At 39.5% G+C, this 27499-nt stretch overlaps 1 protein-coding gene and 1 non-coding gene across 3 annotated transcripts in view; both read right to left on the reverse strand.

Annotated features, from left to right (window-relative positions):
* Nucleotides 1–27499, reverse strand: part of Man1a2 (mannosidase alpha class 1A member 2) — a 76775-nt gene that overhangs the window by 20922 nt on the left and 28354 nt on the right. For both annotated transcript variants that reach the window (XM_042692285.1, XM_042692286.1), the window contains 3 exons: nt 17784–17878; nt 8549–8672; nt 5157–5250 (listed from right to left, as the gene is read on the reverse strand). In XM_042692285.1, coding sequence (XP_042548219.1) covers nt 5157–5250; nt 8549–8672; nt 17784–17878 — 313 coding nt within the window. The remainder of the gene's footprint in view (nt 1–5156; nt 5251–8548; nt 8673–17783; nt 17879–27499) is intronic.
* LOC122118390 lies at nt 5389–5519 on the reverse strand. The gene has a single exon (XR_006149340.1). It is a non-coding gene; the product is annotated as a small nucleolar RNA SNORA38 (small nucleolar RNA).

Genomic DNA, 27499 nt, shown 5'->3' on the forward strand with positions numbered 1-27499 from the left:
CGCAATTCAAAGCTAGCCCAGGCAGGAAAGTCCATGAGACTCTTATCTCCAATAAACCATTAGAAAATTGGAAGTGGTGCTGTGGATCAAGAGGTAGAGCACTCGCCTTTAGCTGAAGAGCTCAGGCACAGTGCCCAGGCCCAGAGTTCAAGCCCCATGATTGACCAAAACAAAACAAAAAAGAATCTCATGCTCTCAGTAGGCTCTTTCTGCTCTACTACTTGAGTCTCAACTCCCACTTTGGGCCATGCCAGTTCAGGGCCTCTTGACATTGAGAAACTGTATTCCCATATAGAACATTCATAAGCATGCATGGTTTGCACGACCTATCCCAGCATCCTTGAAATTAGTCATGAAAAAAATCTCTAATAGAAGCTATTTCTTGTAGGGTTCCTACAGGAAATTCTAGAATAAAAATTAATGTGAAACATTTTTAAACACAGTGGCTCACAAATATGACTCAACCATCCTATTAAGTAACTTCAATTAGGAGATGAAGCAGAAGCATAGAGAAGTTCAATAACCTAGTTAAATAATTAAGCTGGAAAGCCAAGATAGGTCTCATAATTCCAAACAGTATACCCATTTTTATTTTTTCCACAATTCTAAATCTAGGGCTATAAAATTTAATGAGTCTGTAATGACTGACTTCCTATATTTTCTTCATATTAATAACTAAAAACAACAAAACTCAAGATGTGCTTTTAAATTTAGGTTCCTTACTAGATTCCTTTCTATCTGCTGCCAAGTACTTTTCTTGAAGGTAATTACCAGTAATTATACATGGTGATTGCTATGTGCACATCAGACATTATCATTACTCTAATTATAATACAGTTAGCCAAAGCTGGATTGTTGAATTTCTGTTCAATTCAATGTTTGTTTTGCACGTTATTTATAGATGTGACAGATGTATACTGCTCAAAGATAATAATGGAATGTGATATACTTTTCAGAAGCTGATATAAAACAGAAAAACCATGAGAAAGAACACATTGTACGCTTCAGTGAGGACTGCAGCTGCCCAACGGGTATAAGGGCAGCTCTGCGGGGCTTCAAAGACCTTTGCCAAAATAACCAGTCAACAGCTCTTTCTAAAGCATTCTCCAAATTAGTAACTGCTGGCAGGAATGTATTACAAAGTCGCCTCAATTTACTTTGTGGGGCAAAACAGTGAAGAACGAGCTGTTTTCATTGGGCTTTTTACTGTGGAAGTGGAATAAGAAAGTTGCCATTTCCATGCTTTGAATTGTATCCTTTGGTGGTATCAGTCATGTGACGTACGCACCATGACCACCGTCGCTGCCAATCCATAGAAAGCAGGTGTTCTCCTCCCCATTCCTCTCTCACCAAAGCCCCTGCTTACCTCTCATCAACTATCTCCATGAATCTGACCACTCCAGATACCTGGCGTAAGTAGAATCATAAAACAATCCTCTTGTGGTAGGCTTTGTTCACTCAAGATAACAATTTCAAGGCTCACTCATAGTGGATCACATGTCAAAACCCCATTACTTTTTAGAGCTGAGTAATACTCCACTGCACATTTGTATCACATTGTTTACACATTCCCTGTTGGGCACGTGGGCTATTCCCGTTTGCTGCTGCTACAACAAAATGCCAAGGGCACAGGGATTTATTTAGTTCTAGTTTGGAGGTTCAAGATCAGGGAGGCCAACAGCCTCTGCTTTGGGGAAGACCTAATGCCACAACATGGCAGAGAAACAGAGAGGAAAGGTGGCTGTAAGCAGGAGCCAAGGAGTGGAGCTGCCACCTCTCTCTAAGATCTAGCTCATCCCATGAAAGCATTGCCTAATAAGGCTAGTCCCTAACCTCTGAATGATTCCACCCCTCAAAAACACCACACTCAGGCTGGGAAGGTGGCTCAGTGGTAGAGTACTTGCCTTGCATGCCTGAGGCCCTGGGTTCAATTCCTCAGCACCATGTAAGCAAAAAGAAAAAAGCTGGAAGTGGTGCTGTGGCTCAAGTGGTAGAGCGCTAGCCTTGAGCTGAAGAGCTGAGGGACAGCGCCCAGGCCCAGAGTTCAGGCCTCACAACCGATCAAAAAACAAAAAACAAAAAAACACCACACTCAGACCTGGGACTCTAGCTCGGGAACTCTTTATCAGTGGTCACACCACATTCAAACCCTGGCTGGCTGTTTCCACCTCTTGCCCACTGTAAGTGATGCAGCTGTGGATACGGGCATACCGTTTCTTAGGTTCCTGTTCCAAATCTTTTGAGTGTATGTGTAGGAGTTGATTGCTGTTCGTATGTAATTGTTTAACTTTTCAAGGAACTGCCAAGTTTTCACAGAGACTGCAACATGTCACATCCTACCACCGAGAAAAAGGGTTCCAATTTTTCCACATCTTTGCCAACGTTTATTTTCCGTCCTTTAGATTTTTTTTTGTGCTGGTCCTGGGGCTTGATCTAAAGGTCTGAGCATTGTCCCTAAGCAATTTTTCACTGAAGGCCAGCTCTACTTCCAGGGTTTTTTTATGTTTACTTGGAAATAAAGAGTACCATGGACTTTCTTGCCCAGGCTGGCTTTGAACCATGATCCTCAGATGTCAGCCTCCTAAGGAGCTAGGATTACAGATGTGAGCCACAGGCACCCCACTGTCCTTTGGATTTTTAACCATCTTGGTATTCATGAAGTGGTATCTAGTTTTGACAGTATGCTTTTGTGTGTGGTGTGGGGTGGTGTGGTGCTGTGTTGTGCTGTGCTGTGTGTGTGTGTGTGTGTGTGTGTGTGTGTGTGTGTGTGTGTGTGTGTGTGTGTGTGTGTGTGTGTGTGTGTGTGTGTGCATGCACACTTGCCTGCATCAGGGCCTCAAACTCTTCCTTAGCTTTTTGTTCAAAGTTGCTGCTCTACCACTTAAGCCATACCTCCACTTCTGGTGTTTTGGAGATTAATTGGAGAAGGAGTCTTATGATTTTAATGTCCTGGCTGGCTTTGAGCGGTAATCCTTAGATCTCGTCCTTTTTAGTAGCTCTGATTTTGGGCATGAGTCACCAGTGCCCGGCTGAGACTGCCTTTTAATTGTTAGGAAACACAAGAGGCTAACACACTTGCACACAGCAATATGGATACCTTTTCCTTTGATTCTTCTTTAGGGGACACTCTTAGAAAAGGCTGCTCTGGTTATCTGTCCTGCCATATTTAGAATTTTAGTGATTTTTATCTTAAGATATGTAAATAGTTTTGAAATGAACTCTATCCTGGCAAGAGGTACAAAAGGAACTAAGCATAATTTTGCCTCGGATGTTAGAATATTTCCAAATCTTAATACAATTCTAAGGAGTAAAAATCTGCAATTCATTCATCTAAATCACCAAGTAGTCATTAATCCAGTTTTTCTTTCATGGAAAAAGAAAACTTTTTTTTATAGTTTAGCAATGCAATTCTCAGGGGTCTGCTTTTTCAGAAAGTATCATTTCTATTCAGTTGCGGTATCAGACCTTACATTTTCTGCAAATTAAAGAGAACAGTGAGCTGCATACAAAGAATCTCAAGGGAAGAAAAATACATGAGACGAATTCAAAGGTGGCATCCAGACTATAACAGATCTAACTGCACAGACCAGCCAGTCTGACCTTCCGGAAATACAGACAGCATCCTGAAAAGCAGCCTAAAGACAATGCCACAGTGAAGGTCTCCTCTTGGTACTCAGGCAGGGAGAACTGGCAGAAGTTAAGTGTTTTCAGTATACCAAATTGAAAGATCATAACTTGTTTTTTATTTACTACTTCATTATGCTCGTTAATCTCAAAAAATGACCCAAATATGTTTTATTAGAGGAAGAATTTTAACACATTTATATTAGTTTGTCTACCTTTCAAAAGAGAACAGTACTGGCACAACATGTAAATACTAAAATTCTATGTATACATGCTTTCTTTCTTTCTTTCTTTCTTTTTTTTGGGTCCGGTTGTGGGGCCTGAACTCTGGGCCTGGGCACTGTCCCTCAGCTCTTCAGCTCTAGGCTAGCGCTCTAAAACTTGAGCCACAGCGTCACTTCCGGCTTTTTTCGTTTTGCTTATGTGGTGCTGAGGAATCGAACCCAGGGCCCATGAATGCAAGGCAAGCACTCTACCATTGAGCCACCTTTCCAGCCCCCATGCTATATTTCTTTATAAGCATTCTTTTTTTTTTCTCCATTTTTTAGCCAGTCCTGGGGTTTGAACTCAGGGCCTGGGCACTGTCTCTGAGCTTCCATTGCTCAAGGCTAGCATTCTATCACTTGAGCCAAAGAACCACTTCTAACTTTTTCTGTGTATGTGGTACTGAGGGCTTCATGCATGCTATGCAAGTACTCTACCACTAAGCCACATTCCCAGCCATCACCATTAAAAAAAAAAAAACAACCTTAATAATAAAAAAAAAAAAACCCAAGATTCATACTGGTCCTGCTAGCCTAAATTCTCCCTAAATTCAGGTCACACCTCTCTATTCTTCTTTTTACCTCTAGTCTCAAGCTAGAACTTGGCACAGAGCCTGGTAAATAAGAGATAGCAGGACATTTTCTGCTGAAAGGAATAAGTAGATATAGTTTGTCAGTGAGCCTTTTTCATTTTAACTGTTTTGGGGGGGGGTGTATGTGTACCAGTAATGAGGCTTGGATTCAGGACCCTGATGCTGGCCCTGATGAGCTTTTTTTGCTGAAGGCTAGTACATCCACTTGAAGGCTAGCACATCTCTACCTCTTTCAGATGTTCCCTGGTTAGTAGGAGGTAAGTCTTTTGGCTTTGTCTGTCTGGGCTGGCTTTGAACAGGGATCCTCAGACCGCAGCCTCCCGAGCAGCTAGGATTATAGGCATGAGCTGGTGCTCCACCTAATGTCTCATTTCTACTCAGTCAAAATGCTCATTGTGTCTCAGATTCCTGATAATACTTATCCCAAGCCGTGTTCTTATTTCCATGAAGATACTAGTTAGAATACCCCTTACACTAACACACTAACTTTCAGTAAAGTCGTTAAGTGTTACCGTTTCCACTTTATAAGTAGAAGAGCTGAACCTAGGACAGGTTAGACTTGCCAAAGGTAACGGCACAGGAAGAGCACAGGAGCAGACCCAAGCCAAAGTTTCTAACACCTCACAGCTTTCAAGTAACCTTTAAACAAAGCATCGATTGAACTAGAAATACTTACACTGACCCCAGCGCCCTGTTCTTGGGTTTAAATAATTTGGATAAAGGCCATTTGGACGGTCCATTTTCTGAAGTAATTTCCGGATATGCATGACCTAAACAAAATAAAGAATGCAATTAGCAAAATCAATGTCATCAAAGCTTGACAAAGCCTAAGCTTTTGCTCTTTTTCCTCTATTACTTAAGAACTATTACACCCACGTCTACCTTTTTGTGTGTGGTGGTCAGTAAAAGTTTTTAGTATGGTTGATCTTGAGCTTGGAGAGCAAGCTGGCCTTAGATTTCTCCAAATTCACATGTCTTTGCCTCCAATTCTTACATGTCCAATAACCGGGAACAAAAGACACAACTTTTTGTGGGAGGACTGGTTCCTTATTTTTGTAAGATATATGATTGAAATTTTAGAATCAAACAAAAAAGTATAACAAAGAAAAGAAATGCAGATAGAAATCTGTTAAATCTCAACACCCTCCTATCCAGAAACAGCTATCAGAAACCTTAGTGATAAGTATTATTCCAAGTATAATAAACATATTTATGAACAGGTATAATTTATAATATTGAATATAAGAACAGAAATAACTTTAAGAACAGAGATAATTTCATAGAAATGTAACCATAACATTTCTATTAGAAGTATAAATTTGAAAAAAGTTAAATTTGAATTACTGAAACTCAATTAAAACCAAACTGTTAGACTTTAAAAATATTGTTCCGTTCACACATATGTCTCAACTCTACAGGAGCTGTGGAAGACAGAGGGGAGAACACCGAGGGGCATGCTAGCAGCTGCAGCCCCTTCCCGGGTAAGAGCTTTGTGACTGTGACTACCTCTAGGAGGTTAGACTTGATAACAGCTATGGGGGGGGGAATGGCAACACAGGTGCTCTGGTCCTTGCTCTTGTTTGTTAGAGAATGTATCTGAAGTGTTCTGCATAGGTAATACATTCATTTTCTCTTTATATGAGATGGATAACCTACTTAACACAAATGACTTCCTTAGTACTTTCTCTCCCATACTTGGCTGCAAAGCTAATCCTTTCCCACAGCGTCTTAGCACAGCTAACCTGGCTGGAGTTGGTTATGGCACAACGTTAGCAATGGGCTCAGGAACATCATCGATATTCTCTGTTCCTTCATACTGGAGACCAGTATCATCTACAACACTCTCAGTGGTAATAATTCCATGAACCAACTTCATACTGTTCTGAAGGGTGTTATAAAAGATGAAAATAATTACAACTTTTTTTCACCTGAAATTTTTATGTAGAAGACTGAATTATCTCCTTGTTATTTTCTTTATCATTTTCTTTTCTTTTCTTTCTTTCTTTTTTTTTGTGTCCAGTTGTGGAGCCTGAACTCTGGGCCTGGGCACTGTCCCTCAGCTCTTCAGCTCAAGGCTAGCACTCTACCACTTGAGCCACAGCGCCACTTCTGGCTTTTTTCTTTTTGCTTATGTGGTGCTGAGGAATCAAACCCAGGGCCTCAGGCATGCAAGGCAAGCGCTCTACCACTGAGCCACCTTCCCAGGCCTGTGTATCAATTTTCTTTTTCACTTTTTAATTTGTTTACTTTTATTACCTTTGTTAGATTTTGTTGTCTAAGTCTCTTATACATTTTGAACCTGAACTCCGTGTGGTTAGTTGTCTCTGAGCACTTGCATCTTTGTTCCTATTGTTTGTTCTTCAGAGATGAGGGCTTATCCTCTTTTGTTTTTTGGTCGGTCATGGGGCTGGAACTCTGGGCCTGGGCACTGTCCTTGCGCTTTTCAGCTCAAGGCTAGCGCTCTACCATTTGAGCCACAGCGCAATTGCAGCTTTTTCTGTTTATGCTGAAGAATCGAACCCAGGGCCTCATGCATGCAAGGCACTGAGCCACCTTCCCAGCCCCTTATCTTCTTCCTTATGGAGAACTGAACCCAGACTCTCAATTGCTATTTTCTAGTAAGTACTTTGGGCCATTATTTATTGTTTATGTTCCTTCCTTCCTTTGTTCTGGTAGGTCTGTATAAATTCTATTCATGTTCTTTTTTTTGGCGGGGGGGGGGGGGGGGGGGGGGTCCAGTCGTGGGGCCTGAACTCTGGGCCTGGGCGCTATCCCTCAGCTCTTCAGCTCAAGGCTAGCGCTCTACCACTTGAGCCACAGAGCCATTTCCGGCTTTTTTCTTTTTGTTGATGTGGTGCTGAGGAATCGAACCCAGGGCCTCAGGCATGCAAGGCAAGCGCTCTACCACTGAGCCACCTTCCCAGCCCCTCATGTTCCTTTTTGTTCACTCAGTTACTCATAAGAAAGTTTTGATAAAAGAGAATAGACTGAGTCTTGATATAAACATAGCTTTTAGCTTTTGCTTCTCCCTTGCCAACTAGATTGGCAATGCTGCATCCTTCCCCTCAGCAGTCTGCAGGCACAAACACAGCTTTCCTAAGATTCCTTCCATAGCTTCTCAGAACATGACTTTTGGTCCATCAGCCTGTGATCCACCTGTCACCTATTTAGGACCTCTTCAATGTCCTTCAGTAAAGTTTTGGACTTGTTTTTTTTTTTTTTTTTGAACTTGTTTCTCTCTGGTAATATTACTGGCTTGTGGGGAAATTTACAAAGTATCTTTTTAAAAAATGATATTTCTTGCCCTTTTTATAGCTGGTATAGAGAAATGCTACTGATTTTGAAAGTCAAAGTTGATATCCTATGGAAAAATATGAAACCTGTTTCTATGGAGCCTGGCACAAGGGATACTCAGGTGTAGAGTGAATATTAGTTTGTACAAGGTCCTAAGTTCAATCCATAGCACCAAAAATAAAGATAAGAGTATACTGCCCTAGTATATTAGGTAGATGGCCATGTAATCTATGAATTATTATTTTCTTTCTTCCTTTTCATTAATTAAGCTCTTTGTTCACTTTGGTTTTGTCTTACCACACTAGCAAGGACCTTTCAGAACAATACTGGATAGAAATTTCAATGAATTTTTTTTTAAACCTAAGGGTGGTTTTAACCTCTAAACTAATAATTTAATAATTTATCTAAGTAGAGAAAGAGATTTTTTTTTTTTTTTTTTGGGTCTGGTCGTGGGGCCTGAACTCTGAGCCTGGGTGCTGTCTCTCAGCTCTTCAGCTCAAGGCCAGCGCTCTACCACTTGAGCCACAGCGCCACTTCCAGCTTTTTTCTTTTTGCTTATGTGGTGCTGAGGAATCCAACCCAGGGCCTCATGCATGCAAGGCAAGCGCTCTACCACTGAGCCACCTCCCAGCCCCGAGAAAGAGATTTCTTTGAATGATTTATAAGTAGGGAAATAACAAAGGTCAGAATCCTGGTAAGTGTACATAGGAAGGGCTTTGGACAACTCTTCAAGGACTCTTGAAACAAAGAAACACGAGAAGAAGGGTGACTAACCTTTCTGAAGTAAACCAGGTCCCCTGTCAGGTAGCTGAGGTGAACAAACTCCATGTGCAGTGTGCCGAATTCAGCCAGGATACTGCTACCAGCAGATGCCCAGCCCCAGTTCCGTCCTACTCCACTAAATGAAAGCCAAGATAAAGGAAAAAGGTTGAAAAAGATCAAAACTTAAAAAAATAAGCATATACATTTTATATAAATCTTGGAAACTATATAATTAGAAGTATTATATATAAAACACAATACTTTAAACTTAAATTTTAAATTATAAAATACCTTAATAGGCAATTATACCTATGTTTAAAATAAAGATTAAAAAAATAAAAATAATAGCTGGTTGCTGGCTGCACCTGTAATCTAACTACTTAGGGAACTGAGACCTCCAGAATTGAGGCACCAAGCAAGCCCTATGCAGAAAGTCTGAGACTCCATTTCCAAATAACTAGTCAAAAGCCAGGCCAAAGTTTGGCACCAGCCATGAGCACACACAAGACCTTGAGTTCAAGCTCCAAAACCCAAGACACTGTGTGTGTTGTAAAACCCGTGTGTGTGTGTGTGTGTGTGTGTGTGTGTGTGTGTGTGTGTGTGTGTGTGTGTGTGTGTGTGTGTGTGTGTCTCTCTCTCTCTCTCTATAACCCTAGCACTCAGGAGGCTAAGGCAGAAGGATTACAAATTCAAGACCATCCTGTGCTACACAGTGAGCTTTTAGGCCAGCTTGGGTTGCACAGTAAACCTTGTTTCCAAAAAAAAAAAAAAAGAAGAAGAAAAGATACCAAAAATATACATTTGAATAGCTTTCATACATTCTCATTCACTTTCTACCACTAAGCTCCACCCTCACTCATACCCTACATACTCAGCATCCCAAGTGCATATGTAAATAACCCTATGTTGTTATTTTCCTACTTCCTTAAAATACAGCATGAGCCAATTGTGCCAACTGCTCTGCCCCTTGCACTGAAACCCTGCAACGCACTTGTGTACTTTCTCCATATCAGACCACGAACAGCACTCTCATTTTCCTGAGCTGCCCAGACCTCCATGATGAGAAGGCTCTCAGCTAGAGTACACCACTCCAGAGGCACACCAATATGTAAGAGCATTTTAACTTGTCTCAAAACTTGGATTTATTGTGCTAGCCCTGAAGACAGAAAATGTTCTGCTATGGCCAGAAGAGCATCATACAATAAAGAATGGCCCTACCTCAAACAACTCTGGTAGTGCCTGTGTGAAGACTACCACATTCTATAAATATGCATAATATATTTAATCAATCCCGTATTGATTGTCCCTTGGGACAGATGCAATTATTTTCTATTTTGAAAACTTATAGTGGTAATCTTGTGGATATTTAGTTTTTATATATACAATCTGTAGGACAATATTACTTCATTTTTTTAGCCTACCCTATTTTTATGTGCAACATGACTACACAAACTAAAACTTGACATATCTTATTTTTTGGTTGGCCAGGCTTGAACTTTAAGCCTGGACACTATCCCTGAGCTCTTTAGCTCAAGGCTAGCACTCTACCAACTTGAGCCATAGTGCCACTTCCAGCCTTTTCTGTTTATAGGGTGCTGAGGAATCAAACCTAGGGCCTCATACATGTGAGGTAAGCACTCTACGCTGAGCTACCTTCCCAGCCCCTTAAATGACATTATCTTTTAAGAAACATTTAATTTCTCCTGAGCACAGGTTGGATACAGTGGATCGGGGCCCTCAGCTATAAACCAGGGATGCTGGCTTCCTCGCCAAGCACCAGCCTCTTGTCTCTTAGTCCAATGGGGCTATTAAATCTTTTCATTGGCTACTATGCTTCTTCTGCGAGTTTCTGCTGGGTTTCTTTGCGTTTTGTCCAATGTATAAGCAGTTGTACAACACCTATGACATCAATGCTTGGGCTTTTCCTCCATGATTCCTTCCTACCTGAGACTGTGTTATATCTCAAATCATTGCAGCAGTTCAAGACCTGACAGTTGGTACAGTCTCCTCTGGCCCTCAAAGACTGACTTTAGGCTAGGGCTCTCCCTCAGGACATGGTCTGGAGCATTAGCACACAGGAGAGGCCAGCTTGCACTGTGTCAGGAGACCCTGCCTCAAAGCGGCCTTAGGGGGACGGCCTTCTTTAAGATCACAGCCCCACAAGCCCTGGCTGGCTGCACGGACCCTTCAAACCATTTGTTTTTGTACATCTTTGTCTACCTTTTATGATTGTTTTGGTGAAAGGGTAATCTGATAAGAGTTGTTCCACTCAGAAATGTTAAGTCCAGATTTATTCTTCATGGGCTATTCTGACTAGAATTCTAAACCATTCTCTGCGATGTTCTCTTACTTCTAGGAAGAAGTCAAATATATATTTTCTTCTCAAATATATCTACTTGTATAATAGCAATTCAGTTTTCTTTGTTTTACTGACCGGTGTGAGAATATATTAAAATCTACATTGGGATATATCACCACCTTGCTTAAAGTTCTTTCATTGTAGATGGCTATTTTTACACTGCCTCTGGAAATTATGGAAGGAAATGCCACTAAGAGATTTTTATAACTAGTAAAATCAAAGAAGTAATAAAAAAACATAGTAACTATGTAAGGCCATCATTCACTTCACAAATAACGAGTCCCTACTCTGCTATGAGAGGGACCCAGGTAAGCCTGGCAGGTAACATGTCTGCTCCCACACCAAGTAAGCCCACAGAACAAGTGACAGCTGCTATGAAAAGAACAAGCAGGAAATACAGTATGGAACAAACAGAAAGTACATTAGAATTGGGTGTGGTGGCACATGCCTGAAATGCCAGTGCCCAATAAGCAGAGGCAGGAAAATGGTGAGCTTGTGGGCAGCTTGGGCTACACAGCAAGTTCCAGGTCAACCACAGGTACACAATGAGACACTACTCAAGAGAGGCAGGTGGGGCGGGGAGGGAAGAAGGGAGAGAGGAAAGGGGAGGGAGGGAAGGAGGGGAGGTAAGTGAAAAGGCTGGCTAGCCAGCTCCACTCTTCAGATGTTATGTTCAGAGAAGTTTCTGAAGTTAAACAATTTCAGCTGAGACGCAGTGAAAAGCAGGCTCTGATGAAGAGACTTGGAAGAGAATTCCTAGTATGGGAAACAGCAATCACAATGGCCCAGAGAGAAAGGCAGGGCTGAAATGGTTAGAGCTCAGAGTAAGGATAAGTAAAGGTTAAGTTTAGAGCTAAACACGATCCAGATTATGCAAGAATTCTCTAGGCCAAGGAAAAATCTCTGCATTTTTGTTTGTATTGGAATTATGATGGAATATTACAGACATTTATGGCATGTTTAGGAACAAAACATGTCATTGAGAAAAATCAGCTAGGTTTCTATATAGCAGATGGATGACATGTGGGCAGATATAAAAGTCTAATAGTCTATCCTACAAACATTTTCTGGCCAAAAGTCACGAAGTTATGTTTCATTCACAGCACATTCGTACATTTTTGAAAATACTAAATTCTAAACAAGACTTTTCATTTTCTATTTTATATACAGCGTCACAGAAAGGATCTAAACATTACATTTGACATCTACATATACTCTACCTATTCACAAAAGATCTATACAAATTATAGAAAACTCATGAGCACAGAAAACTTCCAACTACAAAAACTGATGAGTTGCCCCAAACCTACTAGATCTATTTCTTCTACAAATTATGATTCATTATTAAAATGTAGGTTTTCAAACATACTCATCAGAAAAACACGAAAACTGTGCATTTTCAACCAGTATACAACACAATTAACAAACATCGTTTCTCTCCTTGACTGACCGCCAGCAACAGGAATAAAGAAATGCTTGACAGACATCTCACGAGGCCCATGCTAGCTCAGCCTGAGCATCCCATAATTGTATTTAAATGTTTTAATAATGACTCATCTATATTTTGGTTTATATTTTGTTCAAAATCCACTGAAAATACTTAATCAGTGTATTCAACGAAATGAGTCCAATTTCAAACGTTGGCTGCAATTTATCCAAACAGAAGAATGAAATGAACTAAATAATTAAAGCACTCAAACAATGTGCAATTTCAAGTGGCAAATCTTGACTTTAGAAATAATCACCTCGCAGAACAACTATTTTCAATTACATGTATTTATAGAGCAAATAAATGTTATTTTTATCATCTAAATCAAAGAAATATTTCAGTGACACATATTCATACTGTCAACACCAATGGGGTAAAACTGGCAAGTCCTGCAGCTCTGTGTTACCTGAGTCAGAAGAAAACTTACACTAACCTAAAAATCAGAAGACTTATCCAAGCTCCTCAGCAAGCTGGGATCTGAGGATGGCAGTGTGAAACCAGCCCAGGCAGGAAAGCCCATGAGGCTCCTATCTCCAATTAAGTACCAAAAAAGCTTAAGTGGCACTATGGCTCAAGCAGTAGAGTGTACACACACACACACACACACACACACACACACACACACACACACACACACACACACACACACACACACACACACACACACACACACACACACACACACACACACACGTCTTATTTCAACAAAAAAAATCTATTTATATGAGGTACTCTAAATGAAAGTAAGAAGATGTAGTTGTGAAAATATGAGCACATTTTTAAAAAGTTTAGAACTAAAAGTGTCTTGTATTGAAACAGAATTTGGTTTAAGCAAATATAAGAGGAATATTTTCTCAAAAGGAGTTATCAGTGAAGGTAATCATTTCAAATTTAGATAAATGTATTAGACATTCTTGTTTCTTGTTTAGTAATTATTTGTATTTTGAAAAATGTTTTGCAGTAAACTCAAAATGTAATTCAGTTTGTTACATGCTTTAAATCATCACTTTAAGTAAATAAATCACTTTAAATCCATTCATTCTCAAATTGTACATCTGTGACTACATAGGGTAATCCTTATCATTTGTTGCCATATCCTGGTTATAAATATTTCTAGTATAACAGAAATATCTCCCTATGATACCTCTTATGTGGCAGCATATTATTTTATCTGTGACTACCAAACTTTCTCCCCTTTCCCTTGGAAGTTTAAACTATACTTGTAGTTCTGTTTTTATGAAATGTACTATGACAAAATTTCGTATGTATGGCTTCCTTCACCCATAACTCTATTTCCTTACCTGTTCAAGAAGTTTATGGCTTTTGATAAGAATAAACTTATATATATGTAAACCTACAACGCAAAAATGGTCTTTCCTCCTCATTCGCAAAAGATGGTAATGTTCTGTCAAATAAAAAACCTCCTTCTTTGATTAAGGATAAATACAACAGCTTTATATAATGGTTGTTTTAATAATATGGAGTCTGAGTTTTGTGACAAAATATAAAAGGAACAAAAGGAACCCCCAAAAAAGTGTTGTCAAGATTTTTACCTATCTGTGTGGGAAATCTCATAACTAGATGAGTGTTTTATAATTGTTTCTTACCATTAGGATTTAGCATCATTTAAATGTTTACTGGTCAGTTCTATAATTAATTATATATGCTTAAGTGTGAGTCTATATGTATACATACATATGTATATGTGATACATTCTATTTTTCCCCAGCCCTGAGGATTAAATCTGAGCTTCAAGCTTATCTGACACATACTCCATCACTGACCTATATTCTCCACCCCTAAATATGGTTTTAAACTTGAGGTTATCCTTCAATTATAGATTTGTATTGATGATTCTAGGCAATATTTGTTTTAATTTTTCACTACTGTCCGTCAGACAAGCCTAGAATTGATTTGTTGTTGGTTTTTTTTGTTGTTGTTGTTGTTTTTGGCCAATCCTGGGGCTTGGGCCACTGTCCCCAAGCCTCTCTGTGCTCAGGACTAGTGCTCTACCACTTGAGCCACAGTGTCACTTCCAGCTTTTTCTGAGTAGTTTATTGGAGGTAAGTCTCAGATTTTGTTGCCCCAGCTGGCTTTGAACCATGATCCTCAAATCTCAGCCTCCTGAGTAGCTAGGATTACAATTTTTTCCTATCAGTTCTTTAGTTCTCTTTTCTGTCTTCATTATTGAGTTTGTTTTTTTTTTTGAGTATTCTAGTTTCTGTACTGATTTCTTTTTGCTTGTGTGATTATTCTAGGAATTACAACATTACCATTAATTTAATCAGGAAAGTAATAATTAATGCAGAGGAGAGGTCTAAAATTAGTGACTATGTATGGAGAAAGATTAAAATAACAAGATAACTCCAAGTAGAAATAGGACAAATAAAGCATGAAGTAATGGAATGGGGAAGCCAAACAATGGCAAAAAACAGCTATCAGTGACAACCACCAGTCCATGGGAAACAACAGCACCCATGCGCCTAAAGACCCGTATGCTCCCACACAGGGGCAAGAGTGTGATATTCCACAGACTATGCAGAAAACACTTCAGTAGGATCTACTAAATCCCTTTGCTATAGCAAACTTACAACGGAGTATCTATCCCACAGAAGAAAAGCATATGCCCTTTGATCCAGTAATCATATTCTTTTTTTTTGGCTGGTCGTGGGGCTTCAACTCAAGGCCTGAACACTGTCCCTCAACTCTTCAGCTCAAGGCAAGCTCTACCACTTGAGCCACAGCACCACTTCTGGCTTTTGAGTGGTTTATTGGAGATAAGAGTCTCACGGACTTTCCTGCCCGGCTGGCTTTGAACTGTGATCCTCAGATCTCAGCCTCCAGAGTAGCTAGGATTACAGGCGTGAGCCACCAGCGCCTGGCTAGTAATTATATTCTTAAGAACCATTTCCAGAAAGATAAAATAATCCCCACTACCTCAAGACAGATAGCAGAAGGCTATCATAGCAGTAGATAGAAAAATAATGGAAACTAGTGCCACTGACTAGGAAATGAATTTACAAAGTATGATGTAACTAGGCTGGGTCTCACATGGATGATCTCAAGTATGTCCAATGAGGTATCATTAAATGAGAAATTATAAAACACAGAAGAAGCCAAGCACCAGAGGCTCACGCCTATAATCCTAGCTATTCAGGAGGCTGAGATCTGAGGATTGCAGTTCAAAGTCAGCCTAGGCAGTTAAGTCCATGAGACTCTTATTTCCAATTAACAACCAGAAAACCATAAGTGGCGCTGTGGCTCAAGTGGTAGAGCATTCGCCTTGAGCTGAAGAGCTCAGGGACAGCACCCAAGCCGAGTTCAAGCCCCATGACCACCAAAACACACACGCACGCACGCATGAATGAAGCATCCAAATAAACCATTTAAAAAGCCCTGCTAGAAAAAGAATTCAAACAATGTAATCCCCTAGAAAAACAAACTCACAGTCCTACCAAGTAAGTACTAGGAAACTTACTTGAAAGGTATGTGGCATAGGTCAAGGAGAGGGGGGAAGTGGAGAGCAAGTAAATCCTATGAAACTGACAAAACTGTTTGGGCTAGGAGAGAACAATGAAGGGGTGCTATCAATAAAGATGCACTGATAAACTGATTTGCTGAGTAGGAACTCCTTTGCAAAAGTACTTAAAAGATAGTAAAAATAAAATTTAAATATACATAAATACACAAGGAAGCTCCTGCCAAGTATTACATGCTGTGTCTCTGAATACTGCATCATGTTACAGAAGACAAGAGATGCGAGATGGTTACTGGCAAAGCCTATATGGAAAATGCATAGACTCCAGTAGACATACAAAAAGAGACAAATAATTGCATTTATGATGTAAATGCCAGTAATGCATTTGTATACATGTATACTAAGAATTAAGTGGGCAATTATCTTATAAAATGGTCACGATATGGTCCCTGAAAACTTTTTATCAAACAATGTTCTGTGACATAAGCTTGTTTTTTCAGTTTTTTACTTTTATGTTAAAAGAAAAAGGCAGGCCCGTCCAATCTTTCTCCTTATCAGAATTAGGTTTTCATTACTAAGAAAACTATAGCACACTAGCAAGCTACTGAAGAAAATATCAGAAAATCTTTCATGATACTAAGAGAATAAATATACATATGGTATTGACTGCCCACACCCCTATGAGGCGGTGTCTCTAGAACCCCAGACAGCTTCCCCTCATAAATGAGGTAATACATGTTATACATAGCAAAATTAATATTCACTGTTAAAGGCTGACTTCTCAAAGTAATTCAAAACTACATTAGCAAGAAATGATGAAATTGGTTATTTTTAAAAATAAAGTCACACCTCCAGAAAAATAGATGCTCCTAACTTTTATTCTAAGGGGTCTGAATGCAAGGAGTTCATCCATCAAATTTTTATGTAATTTACAAAGTCCACATGATGAATGGTAAATATGACTTGGAGAAAAAAAATGAGCAGCAAAAATTCCAGCATACACAATTTAAATGCAAGTTAAAATATTGACATTACTCAAATTTTAATTTGTACATGATCTGCATTATTTACACAGTTATATAATAAAAACATCACATCCAAGTAAAAATCTGTGTTTTCCTTCAGAATGAAACAGACCGCAAATACTTTTAGGAGTTCACTCGAAACTATAGTCTTAAGAAAGACCCTACACGGGGCTGGGAAGGTGGCTCAGTGGTAGAGTGCTTGCCTTGCATGCCTGAGGCCCTGGGTTCGATTCCTCAGCACCACATAAGCAAAAAGAAAAAAGCCGGAAGTGGCACTGTGGCTCAAGTGGTAGAGCGCTAGCCTTGAGCTGAAGAGCTGAGGGACAGCGCCCAGGCCAGAGTTCAGGCCCCACGACCGGACCCCCCCCAAAAAAAAAAGAAAGACCCTACACTATGTCATGAATGGTACCGTCATCATTTTTTTAAATGATGGCATTCAACAATAGAAGTCCTAATTTCTAGCACATTGCTTTTCACACTTTGACTGAGAACAAAAGCAGGCAGAGTATGAAAAGAAAAAAGAGAAAGGAAGACTTATGAATCTGTTAACCATGCTAAGTAGAAATGAATAAGAGAAACAAATGGTGCATAAACACACAGGTAAAGAAGACAAACCCAGGCTTAGAGAGATAGAGTAATGACTGGAATGAGGGCTAAGGCAGGTGGCCCATCTGGAATGAGGCTAAGCTGACCCCTCTCAAAGTAAAGAAGATACTTTTAAAACAGAATAGAAAACAGTTTAAAGCAATATCCATTCACACACATGCAGAGAAAATCAAAATAAGTCTTGAAAAACACAGAGACTTTCAGAACATTTGGAAGACTAAAGGTCCCAAAAAAAAAAAAAATCAGTTAACTGAATTCTTCCTGATGAGCAACCACATGGAAGAGTTTACCTTTTCAGATTCACCATTGCCCAGGGAATACCAGTAGGTGTATTGAAGGCAGGCAGGAGCTTCTCAGCCAATTGCACTGCTTTGACCTTGAATATCTGAAATAAAAACATAAGTAATTATAACTTATAGCCATCAGCATGCACTTGGTTATTGCTCCCACTCATAGTTACGGACAGAGGTATAGTTAGGTATAAGGAGCTTGGGGGAAAATCTCATAGCAAGCAGAGTAAATGTCTGCAAGCTGGACACTAAGCATAGGTACCCCACATGCACACCCTGAACCGTGACCTACTGAAAAGAAAAGATGTGGTGTGGGCGTTATTATTTGTATTTTCAGCTGGCAAAAACAAAACTAAGAGAAAACACTAGGCTATAGTACTGCATACAAGACAGACAGTCAATCTTAGTTCAAACATTAAAGCAAAAGAAAGATGGAACATAATTTGGATAAGCACCCTAGAACCAATAGAAATACAGGTCTGGACACTTTTCATGAAAGTCTAAATGCATTAGAAAATGAAAGAAAATATTTGAGTTCACACTCAAAGTTTACACCAAGAATTATATGTTTCATCCTCCCATGTTACCCTGGCTTTTCAGTACTTAAAGCAACAAACTGCCTACATGTCATCAGTAATCTTTCCAAACACTTATAGTCATTTACTATTATCTGTACATAGTAAGACTTCTATTTTCTTAGCATGTAATAGCAAAAAGATCTAGACAGTTAAAAATCTACTGTTGCTTAGTATAGCCCAGTAAATAGGTTTGTATACTTTACACTGAAGACCACTAACTCAGGGATAGGAGCACCAACTCCAGAATAGAACTGGATTCAAACACTGTTAGAAAAGTGCTGCTCTCCAGCCTACACACTTCATGCAGATCTGCTCTTAAACAAATTCCAAACAGCTTATTTAAGATGCTACCTTGTCAACAGCCACCAATTGCTATTCTTCATATACGAAGTTTTATTTTTCACATAATCAGGTTTTAGTTGAGATTGCATTAAGCAAAGCATTCCTACATTGCTGGGGGCAGAAAATATTGTGTTACAAGCAGAAAAAGAAATATGATGTTAAAATGAACTCCACGGCATGGAAACGAGGTTTTTGTTCTTTTTTGCTGTTTTTGTTTTCTTTTTGTTCTGTTTGTCCCTTTTAGATGTCTTTGGAAGTGTAAGAGGGGGTACAGAATGGAGGGACAAAGGTAAATAAATGCAGGAGTGGTACTCACTAGACACTATGTTGGAAATGAACTCTACAACTTGACGGTGGGAGATGGGAAGGAAAAACTGGGAGAGGGCAAGGGAAGGGGTGACACTGTCCAAAAAGAAATGTGCTCATTACCTGTCTTATGTAACTATAACCCTCTCTGTACATCATCTTTATAACAATTTAAAAATTTGATAAAAAGAGTATGTTAAGATGTTCTTCTGCAAGATTCCTTAAATATGACAAAATCCACTTCACCGATCCTTCAATCCACTTCACATAGCTACAATTTACCATTGCCTTCAATATCTACTTCAATTCAAAACCCACAATGATTTAGGTCACTAATTCAGAAAAGCACATGTAAACTCAGTTCTCTCAGTTTGAACATTCATATCTTAGGAAAGAAAAGTTACAACCTATTATAATCAGTATCGTCAGGACTGAAGGATCAAGTTTTTTTTGTTTTTTTTTTTGTCAGTTATGGAGCTTGAACTCAGGGCCTAGATGCTGTCTCTCAACTTCTTTAGTTCAAGGCTAGCGCTATACCACTTGAACCACAGTGCCACTTCTGGATTTTTTCTGAGTGGTATACTGGAGATAAGAATCTCACAGATTTTGCTGCCCAGGCTGACTTGAAACCACGATCCTCAGATCTCAGCCTCCTGTGCAGTTAGGACTACAGGCATGAGCCACCAGCACCTAGCTCCAAGTTTCAGATCAGAGTTAAATTAGCTCTTATTAGTCAGTTATATTAGTTATGACCAGCTATATCACATCTCTTCTATCTTAAAAAATTAATATTCAAAATGGTAAAAAAAAAATAGCTACCACTTCAAATGAGTTAAAATAGAAAGCACTTTCATTTCTCATTTAGAACTAGCCAATAATATATTGTCTAAATTTCAACTACCTTTAACAAGTTACACTAAACAGTAACCAAATATAGTAACAGTTCAAAAAGAAAACACTCTAATACACTGAGAAATTCTCAAGGGTATACTTTTATTTTATTTTAGTAATAAATATATTACAGTCACATTCCCTAGTGTGAGAAACATTTTGATAGCCAATTTAAAACACATTAGTTTTTAGTATGCCAGGCAGGCAAATCCAAAAATCCAAAAAGTATCAAAGTAAAAAACAAGACTCTTGTCCAAGTCTTTCCTTCAACCACACAGCTCCTTCTACAAGGCAACCTGCTTTTCGATACACAGGAAACACATGTGACACACCAATGCATGGTACACATGGTTCCTAGCCATTGTACATCAAATCCTTACTTCTAAGCATCCCCCCCCCACTTTGCCTGTCCCCCCCCCCAGAGTTTCTAAATCTGGGCCCTCAGTGGCTTACAATTTCTTCCTGTGTGAATACACTGATACTTTATTATTATTATTATTATTATCATCAAGGTAATGTACAGAAAGGTTACAGTTACATAAGTAATGAGTGATTTCCTTCCTAGCAGTGTTACCCCTCCCCACTGACACTTTTATCACAATAACAACAACAACAACAAATCAGTCATAGATACCTTGAGCAAAAGAACAATGTAGGAGGTATAATATTCCTTCATTTCAAAGCACACAACCCCACAGTTATGGAAACAGCATGCTACTGGCATGAAAATAGATACAGAGACAAACAGAATAGCAAGACTAGAAGCTAACCCACACAGCTACAGCCAGCTGATTTCCAACAGAGACTAAGGGCACACTGTGGAAGAAGGAACCTTTTAATAAATAGAACAGAAAAACTGGATATTCACACAGAGAAGAATGACAGTAGAATGCTTTCTCTGACCCTATATAAAAGTCAACTTCAAATGGACTGAAGACTGAAATGTGAAATCCAAACTATGAAATTACTAGAAGAAAACAAGAAGTGCTTCAGAACAGTGCAATGGGAGATATAATATATAAATAAAACAATACACCATGGGGCTGGGAAGGTGGCTCAGAGGTAGAGTGCTTGCCTGGCATGTATGAAGGCCCTGGGTCGTATTCCTCAGCACCACATAAGCAGAAAAGGCCAGAAGTGGAGCTGTGGCTCAAGTGGTAGAGTCCTAGCGTTGGAGCTAAAGAGGTGAGGAACAGTGCCCAGGCCCAAAGTTCAAGCCCATGACTGACAAAAAAAAACCCCTCAATTTTATGCCCACGCTGACAGAGTTCCAACTCAGGGCCTCAGGCATGCTAGCACATGATCTGCCACTGAGCTATACTCTCAGCCCTACTTTTTATTTTGTTTCTCACCTCTATTGTTATTTCTTTTTTTTTGGGGGGGGGGGGGGAGAGAATTCCTTTCTACCTGGCCTGGTTTAAAATTATTATTCCTGAGCTATTGATGCTTGTGTTTGTTCCATTTAGTGTTTGCTCTAGTAACTCAACTATAAATCTTTAACTTTTCAGTCTACTTGAAATTAATATTCTAGGGCTGGGAAGGTGGCTCAGTGGTAGAGCACTTGCCTTGCATGCCTGAGGCTCTGGGTTCAATTCCTCAGCACCACATAAGCAAAAAGAAAAAAAAGCCGGAAGTGGCGCTGTGGCTCAAGTGGTAGAGCGCTAACCTTGAGCTGAAGAGCTGAGGGACAGTGCCCAGGCCCAGAGTTCAGGCCCCATGACCGGACCCCCCCCCCCCAAAAAAGGAAATTAATATTGTACAACTTCCTATAAAATGTAAAAACCTCTCTCTGCTCTTTTCTTTCTCTTTTTCAGCTCTTCCTTCTCTTCTCTTTCCCTGCTCCCTTCTCTTTCCTACCTTTCCCAGACGCTCTTTTCTAGCTCTTTTCTCTCTTTTCTAGCTCTTTTCTCTCTCTTTCCCAGCTATTTCTCTTTCCCAGCTCTCCCAGCTCTCTTCCCCAGGCCTTTCCCCACTGCGTGGAGGACCAAGATGGCCTGGTGCCAGCCGGAACAATGAATAAACCTACCCCTTACCTGAAAAAAAAAAAAAAAAAAGTAAAAACCTTAACTGTGCTGGTTCATTTCATCTACTGGTCTTTTATTCCAGTTGCCATGGATTTTATATATATTATGAATAATACTAATGTGAAATACTATTTTTTGCTTTATGCAAATACATACTTTTAAAGAAATTAAGAAGAAAAATAAACTAAGATTTCTAATGAATACTTCTAAATCATCCAAACACAGTACTGTCATTTTTTTCCCTAGATGCTTGCAAATTTTTTCTTTCTCGTTGGTGGTCAGGTGTTTGATCATGACATGCCTAGGGGTGCTTAGAACACATCTTGTTGAGAACCCACTTTGAAATTAGGTCTATCACCAATAAAAGAAAAATAATAGCCATTACTTCTTCAACTACATTTTCCATCTAGCTGCTCTCCTCCATTTGGAACTCAAATTTAAATACAAGCTAGGCTTTTCCAACATCATTCCACAAGTTTCTGAACCTCTGTTCTTTCTTTTAAGATTTCTTTTAAGATTTAGGAATCTCTTTTGCATCGCAATGAATAATTTACATTGATCTATCTTCAAGTTTAGTGGCTCTTGCGATTTCCAAATGGCAAACACAACAATTTTTTTTAACTTTGGATACTTTATACTTTATTTCTCATTCCTAGATTTTCCAATGTTATTCAAATTTTCAGAAATGCTTTCCTACATACCACTAGGCAGTTGTAAAAGCTGCTATAAAATCCTCATCAACTAATTTCAGTATCTAGTCACCTTAAGACAGGTTATCAGTTATATTTCTTTTAGATATACGAGCCACATTTTTCCCTTGTATTTTCATACACTGAATAATTTTGAATTGCACTCTGGTCATTGTGAGGGTATGTGTTTCAGAGACCCCAGGTCTCTACATACTCGGTTATATGCTGAGTTTTCTTTTACAAGGCTCTGAAACTCAAAATTCAACTGTCTCCCCAGAGCTGGCAGCGCCTGACTGGATACTCAGACTCTTCAGTGTGAGCTAGGACCATGTGATGTCTGCCCCTCTGTGGTGTAGCTCAGTGATTACCCAAGGAAGGGGCAGAGCTCTGTTCTTTTCTAGCTCTCTCTCTGCTCTCTTCTAGCTCTTTCCTCTTTCTTTCCTCTCTTTCCCAGCTCTCTCTCATTCCCAGGCCTTTCCCAGCCATGTGGAGTGCCAACCTTGCCTGGTCCCAGCAGGTCTACTGAATAAACCTACCCCTTACAAAAAAAAAAAAAAAAAGGAAGGGGCAGAGCTGCACGAAGCATTTGAGAGTTCTTGGTGGCTCACTTCTTTTTTTTTTTTTTGGGGGTCGGTTGCGGGGCTTGAACTCTGGGCCTGAGTGCTGTCCCTCAGCTCTTCAGCTCAAAGCGAGCGCTCTACCACTTGAGCTACAGCGCCACTTCCGGTTTTCTGGTGGTTTATTGGAGATAGGAGTCTCACGGTCTCTCCTGCCCGGGCTGGCTTTGAACCACGATCCTCAGATCTCAGCCTCCTGAGTAGCTAGGATTACAGGCGTGAGCCACCAGCGCCCAGCCCTTGGTGGCTCACTTCTGTCATAAGTCTTACTCCAAAATTTCTAGCTCCTGTTATAGCTATTTATAAACTCTGTCTTCTGATTAGTCAAATCAGTAACCATCACATTCATGAACAATGAATTAGTATTACCACTGTGACTTCAGGCACATCATGATGTATACAAATGCATACATAACTTCATAGGTACATATGCTGGAGAATGTACCTGAAACTGTTTATCTACTATGTTAACAGAGTGCAGTGCAACATTCTGCCCAATCACCAGCATGTCTGCAGATATGATGTGAAGTTCTCAATGGAATCTGCAGCCACTTCCCAAGCCAAACCATGTTTTCCAAAATTCAAGTGAGTACTAATATAATGAGGACAATAATTTCTGATATTTGAATCAGGAAAAGTAACATTTCCTTTTTTTATTTTCTTATTTTTATTTTTTTTACTCCTTCTTTCCTTCAAGATTGGGGTAGTATTGGAGACAGAACCCAATGCCTTGCCTCTACTCAAGCACTTAACTTTTTTTTTTTTCATAACTTACTTTTACTTAAAGGACTTCAAGGTTACAGGCTATTTTGTCTTGGAAAATATCCTTGAATTTATTCAAGAATAACCTGACCTATCGGCAATAGAGTATATTTACATTTTGGTAAAAATATACCGCTGTTATTTATTTTGTTTTTATTATCTGTGAATAAGCCCTAAACTCCACATAATAATTTGTCTATTTTATCTGACACATTTTAGGTGCTGTTATCCACATAAATTACACTATCTTATTCAGGAAGGAAGCCCACTTTGATAAGTACTAAAAAATGAGAAAGGCAATGGTTATATTGAAGTATCATATATTTGAAGCTGGCACCAAGTAAACATCATAAATCATCAAGATATTTTAACTTGGGGGTAATATAAATAGCCTTATGCTGAGAAATAAAATGATAAAGCTTCAGTTTACGATATTAATAAATCAACACGAGGAATACTTTGTTAGAATGGCATGTAATCCTCACTCACTTCCATATGCCAGAGAACAGGATGCATGTAAAGCACTCTTTAATCTAGTTACGTATTTCCACTGTTATGTTCTAAATTACAGCTAACTTTCTGGTTCCAATGAGATAATGGCATCTATTGTCCATTCAGCATCAGAATAATGTCATATTTAAATTACTCTTCTATGTTTCACTTTTTTTTTTCTTTTGCTGATCCTGGGGCTTGAACTCTGGGCCTGGGCACTGTCCCTGAGCTTCTTTTGCTCAAGGCGAGTGCTCTATCAATTGAGCCACAGCTCCACTTCCAGCTTTTTCCAAGTAGTTTACTGGAGATAAAGAGTCTCACAGACTTTCCTGCCTGAGCTGACTTCAAACCATGATCCTCTCAGATCTCAGCCTCCTGAGTAGCTAGGATTACAGGCATAAGCCATTGGCACCCAGTTTGTTTCACTTATTTTTAAGACACCTCATTGTTAGTTTTCACAGAAAAAAAAGGTGTGCAATATAAAATGATCACACTGGAAAGTAAATTGGTCAGGACAAGTTCTATTGTGTGAGAAAGTCGTAACACATTCTCCTTCCTTTTCAGTAAAGCTGACTACCATATCTCTCCTCTTACAGATACAGAGCACTGACCACATGAGAAAGGCCGGCGTTTGGCATAGAGTATAGTGACAGCACTGTGTCAGGCACTATGCATGCTCTTCCACCTGTGTTCTCACACTGCTCTAACGTTCTCACATGGTGATAGATGAGGAGGCCCATGTTTCTTCTTTCCCTGAGACTTCACGAGTTGCAAAACAGAAGCATCACACATTTCTTTAGCATCTGAGCTTTTTCCATGACATTAAGAAGCAAAATCTTCACACGTGCTCAGCCTCTAGCCAGGCAACCAACAAGGAGCCATAACTCAAGCTCCCCAGGCAGAAACTACTCCAAATTCATTATGGATAACATTCATATTGCTCTGAAAACAATCAACTCCATTAACCATACACAAAAAAATTAGCACTCGAGACATAAGCACAAATGTTTAGGTAGGCCAGGAGCCTGCAATCCTAGCTACTCAGGAGGCTGAGATCTGAGGACTGAATTTCAAAGGCAGCTCGGGCAGGAAAAGTCCATGAGACTCTTAACTGGAAGTGAAGCTGTGGCTCAAAGTGGTAGAGTGTTAGACTCAATCAAAAAAAACTTAGGGACAGTGAGTGTCTTAGGCCTTGAGTTCAAACCCCAGTATCAATAACAATAACAACAAAGAAGTTGTTGCTAGGTGGCTCCTCTCCTTTCTCAATGACATTTTATATCCTCTAACCTGCAAAAACAAAAACAAAAACAAACTCTTAACACTGAAGACACTAAAATATAAAATCCTTCCATGTTCTCCTCTCACTGTTATTTAATAATTCATTCCAGAAGCTCCCAAGGTCAAGGGCCATCCAGAGATATGCCTAGGAAGCAGGGTGATGGCCTAAAAAGGGCTTCGGAAAAACACTGCAGGTAAGGCCAGCCAAGCAAAGGCACACAGGATCCCTGTGGTCCCAGGGAAGAAAGGATGTGGATGCTGAAGGTAGCAGCAATCTAGCAGTCAGGAGAAAGTCAACAGCCAGGAACAAACAGCAAATAGGTAAATATATGTAGAAACAGTAAGAAGTATGCTTAAAAGAACAACCCAAAAAAGGCAGAAGGCTAGAATGACCCTTGTGGTGCTGGTCTGCAATAATAGCTACTAATGTGGATTCATGGCTTTCAACATACAAAGGCTGAAACAAGAAAAGGATGGACGGATGGATGGATGGAGAGAAGGATGGGACAGACAGACAGACAGACAGACAGACAGAGGCTAGGAACAGAATAAGAAGTAACTGCAGTCTGGATGGAGATGAGGGATAAGAATGAAGAGACCTCCTCTGAGGCCCAGACCTACAGGAAATGCCTAACAGAGCCAGACAATAAGAAAAAGTTCCTGCAAAGCAGACACAGTCCAATTACAAGGTAACACTAAAAGACTCTGCAACCAGGAATACACTAAAGGTAAACCTAGCTATGAAATACACAAACCTATCTCAACCCCTGACTGCACTGACCCTTACCCTAACACTAGCATGCTCTTCTAGGCACAACTATTAATAACATGATTTCACTGTCCTATGCATAATATCTATCATTCAATCAAAAGTAATGAAATACATAAAAAGCAAAAAAAAATCTATTCATTCTAGGCCTTGAAGTTCAGACAAAGCAAGAAATAATAGAGAAGCTAAAACAATCAAAAATTGAAAAAAATAGTTTTTTCAAAGATGCTCATGAAGAATTTTAGCAAGGAAAATTTTAGCAAAGAAAACTAAAAAAGTCAATAAATCTAGAAAATCAAATACAAGAAAAAAAAAAGCATAGTAACAAATGAATACATGGTAATAAAATGAACTGGCTCCCAATTACACTAAATATAGTTAAGGATAGGTCTCTACAAATCACCCAAACTAAAACATATGGTCTCACAAACCTCTTCTACTGCCTGTCTCACCATGTAATCCTAATGCCATATGCCAGATAAAGATGACTGACCTTGAACTTTCAGCTTCTGAAACTAGAAACTAAATAAACAGGCTTCAAGCAGTTTGTTATAGTAGTCAAAAACAAGCCAATATAGCATACAAATAGTAAGAAAGTGTTTTTAAATGTTAAGGAAAGAAAAAAAGCACCAATCTAGAGTTCTGTACCTTGTGAAATTATCCTTCAACTGTGGAAAAAGAAATACTTTCTCAGATAAACAAAAAGGGAGCAAATCTTTTCCCTTAGAGAAAAATGCTGTTGTTCAGAGAAAGGAAAATTGCATAGCTCAGAAATCTAGATCTAGCTAGGCACTGGCGGCTCACACTTACAATCCTAGCTGCTTAGAAGGCTAAGATCTGAGGACTGAGGTTCAAAGCCAGCACACGCAGGCAGGAAACTCCTACCTAAAATTAACCATCAAAAAAGCTGGGTGTGGAGGTGTGGCTCAAGTGTAAAGCCTTGAGCGAAAAAGCCAAGAAAGAGCACG

This window comes from Dipodomys spectabilis, unplaced genomic scaffold (genome assembly GCF_019054845.1).
Source record: "Dipodomys spectabilis isolate Male_0828 unplaced genomic scaffold, ASM1905484v1 ptg000148l, whole genome shotgun sequence".
Classification (NCBI taxonomy): Eukaryota; Metazoa; Chordata; class Mammalia; order Rodentia; family Heteromyidae; genus Dipodomys; species Dipodomys spectabilis.